Raw genomic sequence first — 15,421 nt, forward strand, 5'->3', positions numbered from 1 at the left:
GGTTAGAGAGTGGTGGTGAACAGTATATTCAGGGTTAGAGAGTGGTGGTGAACAGTATATTCAGGGTTAGAGAGTGTGGTGGTGAACAGTATATTCAGGGTTAGAGAGTGGTGGTGAACAGTATATTCAGGGTTAGAGTGTGGTGGTGAACAGTATATTCAGGGCTAGAGAGTGTGGTGGTGAACAGTATATTCAGGGTTAGAGAGTGTGGTGGTGAACAGTATATTCAGGGTTAGAGAGTGTGGTGGTGAACAGTATATTCAGGGTTAGAGAGTGTGGTGGTGAACAGTATATTCAGGGTTAGAGAGTGGTGGTGAACAGTATATTCAGGGTTAGAGTGTGGTGGTGAACAGTATATTCAGGGTTAGAGAGTGTGGTGGTGAACAGTATATTCAGGGTTAGAGTGTGGTGGTGAACAGTATATTCAGGGTTAGAGAGTGTGGTGGTGAACAGTATATTCAGGGTTAGAGAGTGGTGGTGAACAGTATATTCAGGGTTAGAGTGTGGTGGTGAACAGTATATATTCAGGGTTAGAGAGTGTGGTGGTGAACAGTATATTCAGGGTTAGAGTGCGGTGGTGGTGAACAGTATATTCAGGGTTAGAGAGTGTGGTGGTGAACAGTATATTCAGGGTTAGAGAGTGTGGTGGTGAACAGTATATTCAGGGTTAGAGTGTGGTGGTGAACAGTATATTCAGGGTTAGAGAGTGGTGGTGAACAGTATATTCAGGGTTAGAGAGTGTGGTGGTGAACAGTATATTCAGGGTTAGAGAGTGTGGTGGTGAACAGTATATTCAGGGTTAGAGAGTGGTGGTGAACAGTATATTCAGGGTTAGAGAGTGTGGTGGTGAACAGTATATTCAGGGTTAGAGAGTGGTGGTGAACAGTATATTCAGGGTTAGAGAGTGTGGTGGTGAACAGTATATTCAGGGTTAGAGAGTGGTGGTGAACAGTATATTCAGGGTTAGAGAGTGGTGGTGAACAGTATATTCAGGGTTAGAGAGTGTGGTGGTGAACAGTATATTCAGGGTTAGAGAGTGTGGTGGTGAACAGTATATTCAGGGTTAGAGAGTGGTGGTGAACAGTATATTCAGGGTTAGAGAGTGTGGTGGTGAACAGTATATTCAGGGTTAGAGAGTGTGGTGGTGAACAGTATATTCAGGGTTAGAGAGTGGTGGTGAACAGTATATTCAGGGTTAGAGAGTGTGGTGGTGAACAGTATATTCAGGGTTAGAGAGTGGTGGTGAACAGTATATTCAGGGTTAGAGAGTGTGGCCGGACCAGAGCTACCAGTTCCTCTTAAAGGTCCCATGGCATGCCACCAGGGGTGGTGTGATCATCCGTTACAAGCTGTTTAGGAAATCTGCCCGTTATGACATCACAGGTGGGCGTGTCCACCTAGATGTGTGCTGATAGGTCAGTCTAGCAGCCTCCCCAGTGGACTGTAGCAGACGTTGCTCATCTATCCGTCACCTGGATGTGACGTCATAAGGTGCAGATTTCCAAAACGGCTCGTAACGGCTAATCACACCCCACCTGGAGGCATGTCACGGGACCTTTGTGATGATAGTTGCCTCCCCCCTCTGCGCACGCTGAGCCCCGACTGGCCCATGACCCCCACGGCCTGCGGGCCCACCCCCTGAGGGGAGGCGCCCTCTGGGCAAGGCTCGCTCGCACCTTTTGGAGTCTCGTTAGATTAATTAGCCGCAGGATAACACAACGGCTGTGTGACATTTTGATAACGCTATTATCATTTAACTGTTTAACAGCGGAATATAACTTTTATTACATGGTATAAAAATATACATTTGTGAAACATGCAGTTTAAGTATGATTCTTGGAAAGGATGAGACTTTGAGTTTTCTCGTACATTGCATGCTGCTTTAATTTGTATTTACATGCTAATTACTTTATTAGACTTAAAGAATGTGGTTTCGGACGATTGTGCGTTCATTGCCAGCCATACATGAATTCCAGTGGAATCTGGTAAACCAGGTTTCCTATTTCCTGATAGCCTGGTTATATTCTGGCCTGGTTTCATATTGCATATTGCGCGTGGGTGTTTTCTTTATGGGGGCCTGTTAGCGCAATTCTTTCGAAAGAAAACCCCTCTTAAGTTAATGAATAGGTAAGCCAGCAAGGCTAGGTTTGGTATGTGCCGTCCGTGTATGACTTTCAATGGTCCGGGCCGGTCCTGGTCAAGTCATTTCGGACGTGTGGTCGGCTGTTTGACACTTCCTGGCTCTTGCTTTACCGGTCCGAGCCCCACCTCTCTGACGGGAGGCATGCTTCAGAAGGAATGCGTTTCTCGGTTTCACCTGAAGAAGACAGGATTTGTAAGAAACACAGCCAACCTCTGGAGCTCTTCTGCCATACTGAACAGGTGTTTGTGTGTCAGTCCTGTGATGGACCACAAGTTCCATCCTGTTGTACCAATAAGGGAGGAACATGAGGAGAAGATGAAACAGTTATGGAAGATACAGTCTGAAGTTCAGCAGACGATCCGCGACAGAGAACAACTGATATACGAGATCTATTCTACAGTTTCAACAGAGAACCAAGCCGAAAGCCTCATTGCAGAGCTGGCGGAGGAAATAACCTTACTGACCAGTGAATGCTCAGAGATGATGCAGGTCTCACAGACTGAAGACCCCCTCCATTTCCTCCAGGCCTTCAGAATCCCGGAGAATCTGCTACACTTCAGGGACTGGACGACAGTGGAGGTCTGTCCTCAGCCAGACGTACGGACCGTGAGCAGAGGCCAGGACCAGCTGGAGGAGACGCTGAACGTGAGGACGGAGAACCCACGAGACCTGAAAGCAGCCCTAGAGAAGTGTGAGTGTCTGTTCCGTTTGATTCATCACAACACACCTGGACCTATATATGTATACATAAATATATTTATATGCATATATTTATTTGCATATATTAATATGCATATATACGTGTACGTGTATGCATGTTGCATATATATACGTGTGTGTGTATATGTATGTTTGTGTATATATATATATATATATATATATATATATATATATATATACACGTGTGTGTATATATATATATATATATATATATATATATATATATATATATACACGTGTGTATATATATATACACGTGTGTGTTTACATATATATATACGTATATTTCTACAACGGGGGACCTAAATCCCGCGATCTGATTGGTTCTCAACTGTTGTATAATGAGCGTATACATAACTGCTATGACGCCCGATCATTTTGTGAAGGTTTGCATATCACTCCGCGCCTGGAAGTAGAAACAGTTACAAAGTAAAACATATGTTGGATGATGGAGAGGGTGTAAATGTTGTTACTCCGGGAGTGATCAAGGCGATGGAGAGACTATCGAAAGCTTAGACACACGGCGAGTGAACTGCTCCATAGGATAAATTGCCGGCGAACCGCTCTATCGGAGCCTTCTCTCGGAGGGACGCTGAAGTGTGTTGCATAGCGATCGTCGATGCATAGCGGCAGCCAGGAGGGACTACTTTTTTGTATTCTTTAATAAAACGGCTATTTTGACTTTCTTGGTTTCTTTTTAAATGTAGTGTGTCTATGACTTTCGTTTCGCCATAACAGTAACCGTTGTATAAAAGCAATAGATCACTTCAGTCAGTGGCATGTGCTCATTATACCACTGTGAAGGGGGTCGCCGGCCCTCCGCTGCGCGTCGGGGCCGGACAACGCCCCTTAAGAGTGGTATAATGAGCACATACCACAGCCTGGCGTGATCTATTGCTTAAATATACATGACTAAAATTATTATTGTAGGAGATGGTATAGAAATGAGGACGGAGACTTGGTTGCCGGTGAAAATATAAAGAGAAGGATTTATTTCCCCAAACACAGAATAGCCCCACACAGCCAGAGGTGCGTTCCTTAAGTCGGGCGTCGCCCCCCCAGGTGGGTCTCACGGCCCCTTCCCTTAAAGGGGGCACGCACCATACACCATACACACAGTGAATTACGATACCGGAGAGATACCGCTACATTATTACAATTATTTAAAAAACAGTGGATTAATTATTTTAATGACCACACAGCCAGGCTGGTGTAATCTGTTTTCAGTACAGCTCCTTGTTACAGGTTCTAACATTACATTAAACATATAACATGGATATACATACAGACCGACACATTACACAAAACATAAGCTTTGATTGATTAACTCATTAGTGTTCTTCAGTTTGGTTTAGCAGCTAATCATGTCTTTTCTCCCGTCAGATGCCTGTGAACTCACCCTGGATCCAAACACAGCCCACAGAGACCTCTCTCTGTCTGAGGACCACAGAATGGTTACCTGGACTGGAAACTACCAGTCGTATCCGGATCACCCAGAGAGATTTGACTCCTGGCCCCAGGTGTTGTGTAGAGAAGGTCTGTCTGGCCGCTGTTACTGGGAGGTAGAGTGGGGAGGACATGTGGAGGTAGGAGTGACATACAGAGTGTCACTCCTACCATACAGAGGAATCACAAGGAGAGGAATGGTTGAGGAAAGCAGGCTTGGACGGAACAACAAGTCCTGGAGTCTTGTTTGTTGTGATGGTGGTTACTCTGCCCGGTACGACGGTACAGACACAGCCATAAGTCTCCCCCCCGCTGGCTCCACCAGAGTAGGAGTGTATCTGGACCGGCCTGCTGGCTCTCTGTCCTTCTACAGAGTGTCCCCAGGTGGAGGAGGGTCCTCAGACACACTGACACACCTCCACACCTTCTGGACCTCCTTCAACCAGGATCTCTGGCCAGTTTTGTTTTTTTATACTGCTTCTTCAGTGTCTCTGTGTTGGAGGTAGCAACACACACACACACACACACACACACACACACACACACACACACACACACACACACACACACACACACACACACACACACACACACACACACACACACACACACACACACACACACACCGAGGTAGTCGGTGTGTGTGTATGCGTGTGTGTGTGTGTGTCCGTGCCATCGAACCGTTGGCATGGAGTGTGGAGGTCTGTCCGGCCAGCGGCGTTCCTAATACCAGCGTCTGAGTGAGGGTGGAGATTCCCGGACACCTTTAGTATATCGCTACGGTTTGTGGGGCATTTCCCACACACATCCCTTATAATACCACTCATGCATAACGACGGTACTAAAATATGAACGCAAAGTTTAATCTGTTTGATTCCCACTGGCTCTTTAATGTTAATACATTTAAAAAAAAAGTGAAATTAAATCATGAATACCACAGATTTATCTTCCTCCCCATAACCATCATTATATATTGAGCTTCCTCTAGAGTTAAATATAGATATTGATAAAGGGTTAGGGTTTTCATTTTACTCGTATATATCGGTAGCATGGTCATTTCTGTCGTGTTTCTGTGTCGAACACTTGTGATTATTTCTGTACAAACTCGATCTGTCACTATATATGGTGTTGATGTGTATGATTTCCTGGTCCTTGACTGTAAACAAAAAGGGTCATGGGTCAGGATAGATGGTGTACCACATGTGTTTAGGCCTTCACTCTTCAACCAAACATGTACACAAACTAATTATATCTTCTCTGATAACTTTTGCAAAAGATGTGATTCTTTTCATCGATTGGAAAATATTCCCTTTTGTTATTTTTATCCAAAATTGAATTGACTGTAATAGAGTTTGACTACTAGATGGGTGTGGGTCTCATTTCTTCATACATTTTAATCTTAATTCATTCATTCAACCTCAATAAACAAATATAGCTACACAACGGCGAAAGCGGATCTACTGATGTTCCCTATGCCCGCAGTGGAGTCACTTGGAACAAGTGGAATTTCCTTGAGTTCAGAAGCGGTTCCTGGAAGCTGCTGGACGACCCTGGGTTGAATATCCTCCGATGTGACAGCTGAGTCGGCAGTGACGGCCTCACCCTGCCCCCTGGTGGCCTCTTGGTACATTGCATGCTGCTTCATTTGTATTTACACGCTAATTTGTTGGACTTAAAGGTTTCGGTCGTAGAGATCATTTCTGCGTTCATTGCCAGCCGTACAGCCAACTGTATTCGAATGGAATCTGGTAAACCAGGTTTCCTGTTTCCTGAATGCCTGGTTATATTTAGGCCTGGTTTCATAATGCATACTTAGTTCGGTCTGCCTGTGGGCGTTTTTGTTAATTGAGGCCTACGAGCCGGTTCTTTCTAAAGAAAACCCATTTTACGTTGATGAATAGGTAGGCCAGCTAGGCTAGGTTTGGTAGATGCCGTCCGTGTCTGGCTTTCACAGGTCTGGGCCGGTCTTGGTCACATCATTTTGGGATGTTTGGTTGGCTGATTGACACTTCCTGGCTCTGGCTTTACCGGGCCAACCTCTACCCTACCTCTCTGACCAGATGCATACCTCAGAAGGAATGCATTTTTCTGCATCACCTTGAAAGAGTTCAATCGCCCCGCCCTGCGGCTGGTTGGTAGAGCAGCTGATTGGTCGAGCAGCTGATTGGTAGTGCAGCTGATTGGTCGAGCAGCTGAGAGAAGAGGCTGTCCAGCAAACGAGAGAAAACTTTAATCGAAACAAAGCAACGCAATGAGGAGGCTGTTCTCCGCCTCTGGAGGAAAAGAAAATACATCTTTGAACGATAAGTCTGACAGACAGAAACCAGAACAAGGTGAGTGATACAACACAATGATATGAGAAGGTAAAGGACAATACTGGTCTGGTGAGGAAACCATTGCATCCTCTCCTGGCTTCACTAAAACATATGTTACCAATATCATTTGTAATGATTACAGTTGTAGCCCTTTGGTAGAACTAGTTCCACCCAGTGTAAGCCTCGGTCATATAGTTATGTGGACAAACTTGTTCCTCTTTTGATTATTTTTGATTCCTTTTGTAAACCAGACCACAGAGGAAGTTGAGGCGTAATCAAGAGTACAAAAGAACCTTTGTGCTATTGCTGACAAAGTGTTGCTGTTATTGTTATCATTCGGCTTCAAGAATATATATATTGGAAATTACAATTGATCACCAGACTGGTGATGTCCCTAAAAACCTCTTCCCTTTGTTAAATTAAAATAGTGTGATTCCTTAATGCATCAACCTTGTGTTCTCTGTCTAGGAATGGCCTCTGCCTTCCCTCCCTGTTCTGAAGAGAACCTTTCGTGTCCCATCTGTCTGGAGGTGTTAAATTGCCCCGTTTCTACACCATGTGGACACAACTTCTGTAGAGCCTGTATTGAAACAAGCTGGCGTGGCAAATTCTCATACACATGTCCTCTTTGCAACAAGGTTTTCCAAAAAAGACCTGATTTACGGGTAAATTACCTAGTCACAGATCTGGCTGATCAGTTTAGATCAAACTTACAAGTGAATGAGCAACACTGTGCTAAACCAGAAGACTGGACGACGGTGGAGGTCTGTCCTCAGCCAGACGTACGGACCGTGAGCAGAGCCCAGGACCAGCTGGAAGAGACGCTGAACGTGAGGACGGAGAACCCACGAGACCTGAAAGCAGCCCTCGAGAAGTGTGAGTGTCTGTTCCGTTTGATTCATCACAACACACCTATTGATGGAAAGACTATCCACACAGCAGGAGGGGACGTCCGTTCATTCAAATCCTACTGGGTATGAAGATGTTTGAAGTTGTATCTTCATCAAGCTGTTGATTAACACTCTATCCGTTGATGAATTCCCAACCATCTCATGATCTTACAACAAACTGATAAACTGTCGGTTGTTGAATCCTAAAGCATTATTTCAGGTGGAAATAAAATCTTCTACTTATGCTGTGTCCTAGCTTTATTCAGTCCAACCAAGTAGTGACCACAATGACCATTTCATTAAGATTACGATATTGGCCGCCAGACTCCCGAATGAGCCACAACTAGGAGCCTGATGGCAGGGTTAGCCTTGGGCGATCATCACCCAACTTGGGCTACTTAAGAAAGATAGTTCCAGATTTAGCAGACAAAAGTTAATCCAGTGGGCCCAAAGGGGGCGCTACAGCGATTGGTTAAAAACGTTGCAGTAGCCTAACTCCTCCCCCCTTTGACGTGCGGCCATGAGCCTCAAACCTTATCAGCCAAACATTTTATTTGTGCATAAATTGTTATTAAAAAATAATTGGAAGCGATTCATTATTTCGTAAGTAAATTTCTATTGGGTTCAGAAGCTAATCATGTCTTGTTCTCCCGTCAGATGCCTGTGAACTCACCCTGGACCCAAAAACAGCCCACAGAGACCTCTCTCTGTCTGAGGACAACAGGAAGGTGACGTGGACTGGAATCTACCAGTCGCATCCGGATCACCCAGAGAGATTTGACTCCTGGCCCCAGGTGTTGTGTAGAGAGGCTCTGACTGGCCGCTGTTACTGGGAGGTAGAGTGGGGAGGAGTTGTTGATATAGGAGTGACGTACAGAGGAATCAGTAGGAGAGGAGAGGGTTTCGACAGTGAGCTTGGATGGAACAACAATTCTTGGAGTCTTTGTTGTGGTAATCGATACACTGCCTGGTACAAAGGTATGGTAACAGCCTCAGTCATACAGCTCTCCCCCGCTGGCTCTAAGAAAGTAGGATTGTATCTGGACCGGCCTGCTGGCTCTCTGTCCTTCTACAGAGTGTCCCCAGGTGGAGGAGGGTCCTCAGACACACTAACACACATCCACACTTTCCAGTCCACCTTCACCCAGGATCTCTACCCTCTTTTTCTTTTTAATAATAATGCTTCCTCAGTGTCTCTATGTCGGTTGTAGCAACACACACACACACACACACACGCTTGTCAACACTAACACAGACAGGATCCCTATGTTTAGTTTGTGTTGCGATTAAATGCAACAGTGAAGACTTTTAGTTTAAGAGCCAGTGAACCCAAAAGAAGTTTGTCATTTGACTTATATGATCGTAAACATAGTATTCTATGCCATGTTACTGTTACTGAAATATGTCCCAAATTTAGAGATAAAAGGAGTAAAACCCAATGTTTTGGTTGCCAGTACGGTTGTGTTCTTCAGACGCTGCAGTCTAACACCACGGTGTGTGTTGCTGCCGAAGGCCCGTCTGGGCAGCGGCGTGTTGAATGTCCGAGTCAGGGTGAGGCTTCCCGGACACCTGTAGTATAACGCTACCGTGTGCGGCGGGTTTCTTATGCAACATCACTCATTATAACACTCATATACAACGGCGCTACTAAGAAAGTGACACAAAGTTGGCCTGGGCCGTTACCATGGCGATAACACTCCCCCCTCCGTCCTAAAACTCTCAGCCCAAAACATACTTTTTTAAATCCCATAGTATTGGAATTCCATCTGAAACAGTTGCTCTTTATTGTGAATTTCAAATTATCAATACAACAGATTGATTTTTTTCCACAGTTATAAACATTATATATTTTGCATCCATTCCTCTAAAGTTTTAAACATCATTACATTTATCTTCCTCCACAGTTAAAGATATCTATTTTAGTGATTACATTTGTATTCAAATTTTTAACTGATGTTGTTCTTCTCATCGATTGGACTTGACAATATTCCTTTTGGTAGTTTTATCCAAAATTGAATGAACTATAATCGAGTATGACTGCTAGATGGGTGTGTGTCTCATTTCTTCATACATTTTTTTAAACAAAATAATAGGTCATGTTTAATGCATCAATTCAACTTCAATAAACAAATAAAGCTACTCAGCAAAAGTGGATCTATTGAAACCACACACTTATGTTCCCTACTCCCTACACTGTGTCCTACTCGCTATACTATTTATTTGGAATACAGACATCTCCAAGGGATAGAAAACAACATGACAAATACAAGCACTATCATGGTCCCTGATGTTGAGGGACAGGACATACATCCACATAAAATCATCAATAAAAACATTGTGGGAAAGAAAATGCCCTACCCTCACTTTGTATATTAAAAGCATATCGACCAGACAGAGATAAATAAACACTGACACAACACACATGGGGGAAGAGCAGGATACTGCCACTAGGATTCTTAATTCGTCATGAGCCAGGATTTTACCTTTTTTCTGAAACAAAGCTGGTTACCTATACTCTTCATCAGCATAGGTAACTTGTTCCAGTTCACCACTCCACTGTATTTGAGAGTACATTTATCCATATTTGTCTTGAACTTTGGGTAAGAACAAATCTGCAGCAAGGCCGCCTCCGTGTGTGCGTGCGTGCGTGCGTGCGTGCGTTCGATGGATTCCCAAGGCCCGCCGAGGCCAAAGGGGAACCTCTTACTTGTTAATATGCTGTTATTAGGCGTGTTTGTGTTTCTGCAGATCTTGTTTTCTTTTGGTAACATGGAGCTAAATCAAAATTTCATGGAACATGGTTTTATAATCACCTTGTCTATCCTTCAATTATTTGGTCATCTATAATCTACTAATATAAATATTGTGATGTTATGTGGCTCAGAGAGGGTCACTAATACGTTTTGCACCCTAGACACATGGCATTCACACGTTGTCCTTGTAAGACCCCCTCCCAGGAGGTCTGTGGAGCCGCTCAGCCCCAGGGCCCAATGGCCGGTTAGGGCAGCCCGGTCTGCAGTGCTAGCTCTGGAGTGGTAAGCCTGGGTATCCCGGGTCATCCTGAGGGATTTTTAAAGTATGCTGGTGACCCTAACCCAAACATTATGGACCACCCTGAGCTGGAGACGGACTGACCCAACCTCCAGGGGGAGCCAGCCCAGCTGTTGAAACTGGTGCTTACCCACGTGATCCCTTGACGCGAGCCCTATCACAACCCTGACTCATTTGTTCTGACAAACCTGCAGTTTGTGTTTGAGGGCCTTAGTAAGACCCCTGTACCGTGTGCCAAGGCCATAATCGAAGCGGCATAAAACCAATGAATTAGCTAGCAGTCTGAGGAATGGGGCTTTCCTAGCTAGGAATCTGGTCCGGCTGTTCACCTTGCTCATGATCTTTGACAACCATGCTCCCTCTGCCTAGACTGCCGTCTGAAGAGCATCTATAGCTGCCTATAGCTAAAGAGCTATAGGTCACTGAGGGCTTGGCATGGGAGAGCTGCCCACCAAGGCTGATGCAGGTCAACCTTTTCTTGTGCAGCCTATGCTTAGAACCAAACACTGTGAATCAGTTTTGGCCACGTGAAAAGACTTTGTTGTCTAATAGCCAGTCCCTGATATTACTAAATTCATACAGAGTGTCATACAGCTTTGACACTCATCTTTACTCATCTTTGTTGGAGGCTAGGATAGCTTAATCATCAGCATATAAAAACAGATTCTCTTTACAAGCCCGCTTCATGTAATTTACATATATCATCAACATTAATGTCCCCTATACACTCCCTTGTCGGACTCCACATGTTACCGGTTGTTCCCTGTATAGATGGCTTTGGAATTCCATCTTTTGGGATCTATCAGACAGGTAGAAAACCAACCATCTTAAGGTGGGAGGGCTCATGCCTAAAGCTGACAACTTGCTGTACAGTAGGCTATGGTCAACAGTGTCAAAGGCCTTCTTTAAATCAATTAGGATCATGCCACATGGTTTGCCGAAATTGAGTTCACCTCTTATGAAGTCAGTTAGGTACTGCAAACAGGAATCAGTTCAATGAGACTTTCTGAACCCTGATTCGAATTCATAAAGGAGTCTGGAATCAACAGCATATTGATTTAAGTGTTTGTGAAGCACTTTCTCCAGGACCTTGGAGGTTCCGCTCCAAATAGAGACCGTTCTATAATTTCCCGGATCAGACCTGACAACTTTCTTAAAAGTGGGATGACCTTGCAATGTTTCATGTCATCGTGTACAGTGCCTTGTTCTAGGGACAGATAGTGTTTCCCCCAGCACTGTATGGTTAAGAAGGGCCGCCTTAACAACAATAGGGCCCCGCCTTGACACATACTTCCATCAGGTACAAAGAATAAGGATAAATAATGCATTGGTAATACTGTTCACAACAGTATTACCAATGCATTATTTATCCTTATTCTTATCCTTATACTGTTCACAACAGTAATACCCCAGTAATACTGGGGGAAACACTGAGTTTAATAATATGAGCAATAACAGATCAGCTGCATGTTTCAAAAACCTGGCTGAGATCTTATCCAGCCCTGTGGCTTTAGCTGAGTTTAGGTCCTTTAGCATGTTGACGATTTGTTCTACAGACACTAGAAAAAATACAAACAAAAACTACAAAAACTAACTTTGAATAGAAATCCTTAATGTGTTCAGGACCAGGCCCATGCACTCATGGTCTGGGTGCAAGCCTCTCCACAAGTTTGTGGGCAACTGAGGTGAAATACGTTTTAAAGTAATTGGCAATATCCTCCTTCTTATTGACCTCATTTCCATCTATGGAGAGAGAAATGCATGAACTGTCTTAGTTGAGCAACCAAGATTTTTCAGAACCTTCCGAGGATTTTTGGGAATGTCAGTGTTAAAATCTGCTATTAAAATGCATTCACTCTCCATCCATTTCGAACATTTAACTAATACATTCTCCAATTGGTCATAAAACGAATTTTGCTGAGGAGTTCTATAACAGACCCCTAAAAGAATGGGCTTGGTTTTGCGACAGCAAATGTCTATCATTAAGATCTCGGCTTCGTCATTGTTAAAATCTGTTTAAGTCTGATCGAATAAACACACAAACTCCGCCTCCAATTCCTATTGCGGTCTTTTCTGACCAGGCAATCGTTCCAATTCCAATCACAGAGTCAGTGATACTGAAATTGAGCCTGGTTTCAGAAATGCAAAAAGCGCCCACCTTGGTTCTGTTAATCAGAAATCGAATTTTGTCTAGTAGAATACTCCTTACATTTAAGTAAGCCTTTTGCTTTGAGTAAATCAGACTGGTACCGCACAGAAGTACAGTTGGCTCCGGCTTCACCGTCCGCTCTGAGGATTACGTTCACCGCATCTTTGGAGGCGCTCTCAGTGCCCGGGGATGTTTCCAGGCCGCCGTCAGGCCGCCGTCAGGCCGCCGTCAGGCCGCCGTCAGGCCGCCGTCAGGCCGCCGTCAGGCCGCCGTCAGGCCGCCGTCAGGCCGCCGTCAGGCCGCCGTCAGGCCGCCGTCAGGCCGCCGTCAGGCCGCCGTCAGGCCGCCGTCAGGCCGCCGTCAGGCCGCCGTCAGGCCGCCGTCAGGCCGCCGTCAGGCCGCCGTCAGGCCGCCGTCAGGCCGCCGTCTGGCCGCCGTCTGGCCGCCGTCTGGCCGCCGTCTGGCCGCCGTCTGGCCGCCGTCTGGCCGCCGTCTGGCCGCCGTCTGGCCGCCGTCTGGCCGCCGTCTGGCCGCCGTCTGGCCGCCGTCTGGCCGCCGTCAGGCCACGCAGTCCCCCGCAGCGGAGCCAGTGTTGCCAGATTGGGCGGGTTCCCGCCCAATTGGGCTACTTTTGATTTCATCTCGCGGGGAAAAAATGCATTGGGCAGGTATATACATTTTGGGCTGCTTTTGCCAATATCTGGCGGTTTTTTAATAATGTGAAAACAGCACACCAAACTGTTATTTTATGGTTTAAAAACAGTACAAATACAAAACTCAGTAGGTCTATACTTCAATATACTTCACGTCGTGATGTCACATCAACAAACCGTTGTGCGCCGACGTAGAAGTCTGAGGCAAAAGCCCGCTCTCTCTCAACTCTGTTAGCGAAATAAGCATCATGCCGAAGTGGGGGAAATATAAAAAACTTTATAGAAAGGAATGGGAGACCGACCCTGAATTAAAATTGTGGATCGCGCCTGCCCCAGCAGATGACAGCAAAGCTCGTTGCAGGTATTGTAACGTTGAATTAAGAGCCCACCTCAACGACTTGAGAGAACATGGTGCCACGAAAAAACACAAGGCCCGCTGTCAGCCCAGTGTCAAATCCTTTGCTGTCCCAACGGGATCTGGTGCAGGAGCAACAATCAAAGATGACCAAAAACGACGTGAACTTAGGGTTGCAACCTACGTCGCCTGTCACACCTCCATAAACGCCGTGGATGATTTGTCTGATATACTGCAAGATGAGATGGGCGCATTCAAGATGCACAGGACGAAGTGTACCGCCGTTATAACATCTGTTCTGGCACCGCACTTCAGAGAGGAGTTAAGAGAGGATATTGGTGAGTCTCCATATTCTCTTTACCTGGATGAGAGCACTGATGTATCAGTGAACAAGCTCCTCTGCATTTGTGTGAAGTAACGCTCACAGAAACACGGCAAGTTTGTGAGTACCTACCTGGGGCTTGTCAACCTTCTCAGCGCAGATGCTTGTGGAATATCAGATGCGACTGCTGTTAATTCTTGGGCCTGGCACTGGTAGTGCATTTTTCCACATTCCAAATCTGTGACATGCACGGTCTGTGATAATAAAATAGAACTTGCCATTTGGGCTTAATTGTTTAATACCGTAGCGTTACCGCGTAATCAGAAGGACGAGTTGATATGGTAAAAATCCCCAAGGATGTTTATTATTACTCCTCAACCGGACGGAGCCTAAAACATTGCAGCCATTAGAAGTAACTCTTGGCGCATATAACACTAGAACCACAACATGCGTTTAATGTTTATTCAAAAATTATTGTTTTTCCTGTGAAAAACGTCATTGGGCGGTTTTTTGCTGAAGTGGGCGGGTTTTGGAACGTGATTGGGCGGATTTAGCTCAACCAAATCTGGCAACACTGAGCGGAGCGGAGCAGTCAGCGATAAGGCCGCCCGTCGGGTCCACGACCGGGCAGGTGTCTCATCGGGCCTCGGCAGCAGAACTTTCCAGTCGCTCCGACAGCAGACAGCAGTGGCAAGATTAGCTAAGTAGATATTGTCATTCTTTGCAGCTTGACTGTAAGTCATGCCTAACTGTAGCTTCGTAGCGTAGCTCCCATTGTAGATAGCTTCGCCCGTGAGTGTGTTTGATGAGGTGTCGCTGAGATCCGGGCCGGGGCACTGGTGAATGAAAAGTTGGCTGTTTGAGATTAGCATCTTCCATGGTTTAGCCCTGAACCAGTGGGGCATTGAGGCCATTTATCTCAGACCTGTCATGGTTAAAAACTTGGCCAGTTGCAAAAAGTTGCATAGTAAAACCGTGTGTTACTAGAGCTGATAGAACGCCGGAAACGCCGGCTGTCGCCATAGACGTGGCCAATGGAATCAGTCGAATCAAGCCTTAATCGATTCAGATTCCAAATGATAAATACCAATTGGTATAGCTAGGCTTGTAAATAAAATACTTTAAACTCAATCAATCAAAATGTTTCGTCAAATCCTTGGCAGGGACAAGGGATGTCCTCAACCTGCGCCCACGTGGCTTCTTGGAGTACTACCTCACCTGCCTTGCTCTTAACGGCTGTGTCGGCAGTGACGGCCCATATGAATAGGTTCTGAACTCAGCAGTGGGTTGAAACACCGCTGTCTGTCGTTGATACTTGGACATGCATTTCTGTCTGCTGATAGAAACGTTTCCACAATTGTCACTAACATTGGGATT

The 15,421-nt window shown here is 45.4% G+C and overlaps 1 protein-coding gene across 1 annotated transcript; it reads left to right on the forward strand.

Annotated features, from left to right (window-relative positions):
- The first annotated feature begins 2,347 nt into the window (after window positions 1-2,347).
- LOC115536006 (E3 ubiquitin-protein ligase TRIM11-like) lies at window positions 2,348-13,928 on the forward strand. The gene is made up of 6 exons (XM_030347662.1): window positions 2,348-2,834; window positions 4,247-4,785; window positions 7,401-7,500; window positions 8,172-8,242; window positions 12,914-13,303; window positions 13,854-13,928. Exons 1-6 carry the CDS (start codon window positions 2,405-2,407, stop codon window positions 13,926-13,928), a joined length of 1,605 nt encoding a protein of 534 aa, XP_030203522.1. The 5' UTR covers window positions 2,348-2,404.
- The last annotated feature ends 1,493 nt before the right edge of the window (window positions 13,929-15,421 follow it).

This window comes from Gadus morhua, chromosome 22 (assembly GCF_902167405.1).
Source record: "Gadus morhua chromosome 22, gadMor3.0, whole genome shotgun sequence".
Taxonomy (NCBI): domain Eukaryota; kingdom Metazoa; phylum Chordata; class Actinopteri; order Gadiformes; family Gadidae; genus Gadus; species Gadus morhua.

Bases quoted from the DNA above. Each gene is read 5' to 3' on its own strand.
- LOC115536006 (XM_030347662.1), top strand. From the start codon at position 2,405: ATGGACCACAAGTTCCATCCTGTTGTACCAATAAGGGAGGAACATGAG. The intron at 4,786-7,400 runs GCTTCTTCAGTG...GTCTGTCCTCAG, and splicing joins CAGTTTTGTTTTTTTATACT to CCAGACGTACGGACCGTGAG. The intron at 13,304-13,853 runs GTGTTGCCAGAT...GATCTGGTGCAG, and splicing joins AGTCCCCCGCAGCGGAGCCA to GAGCAACAATCAAAGATGAC.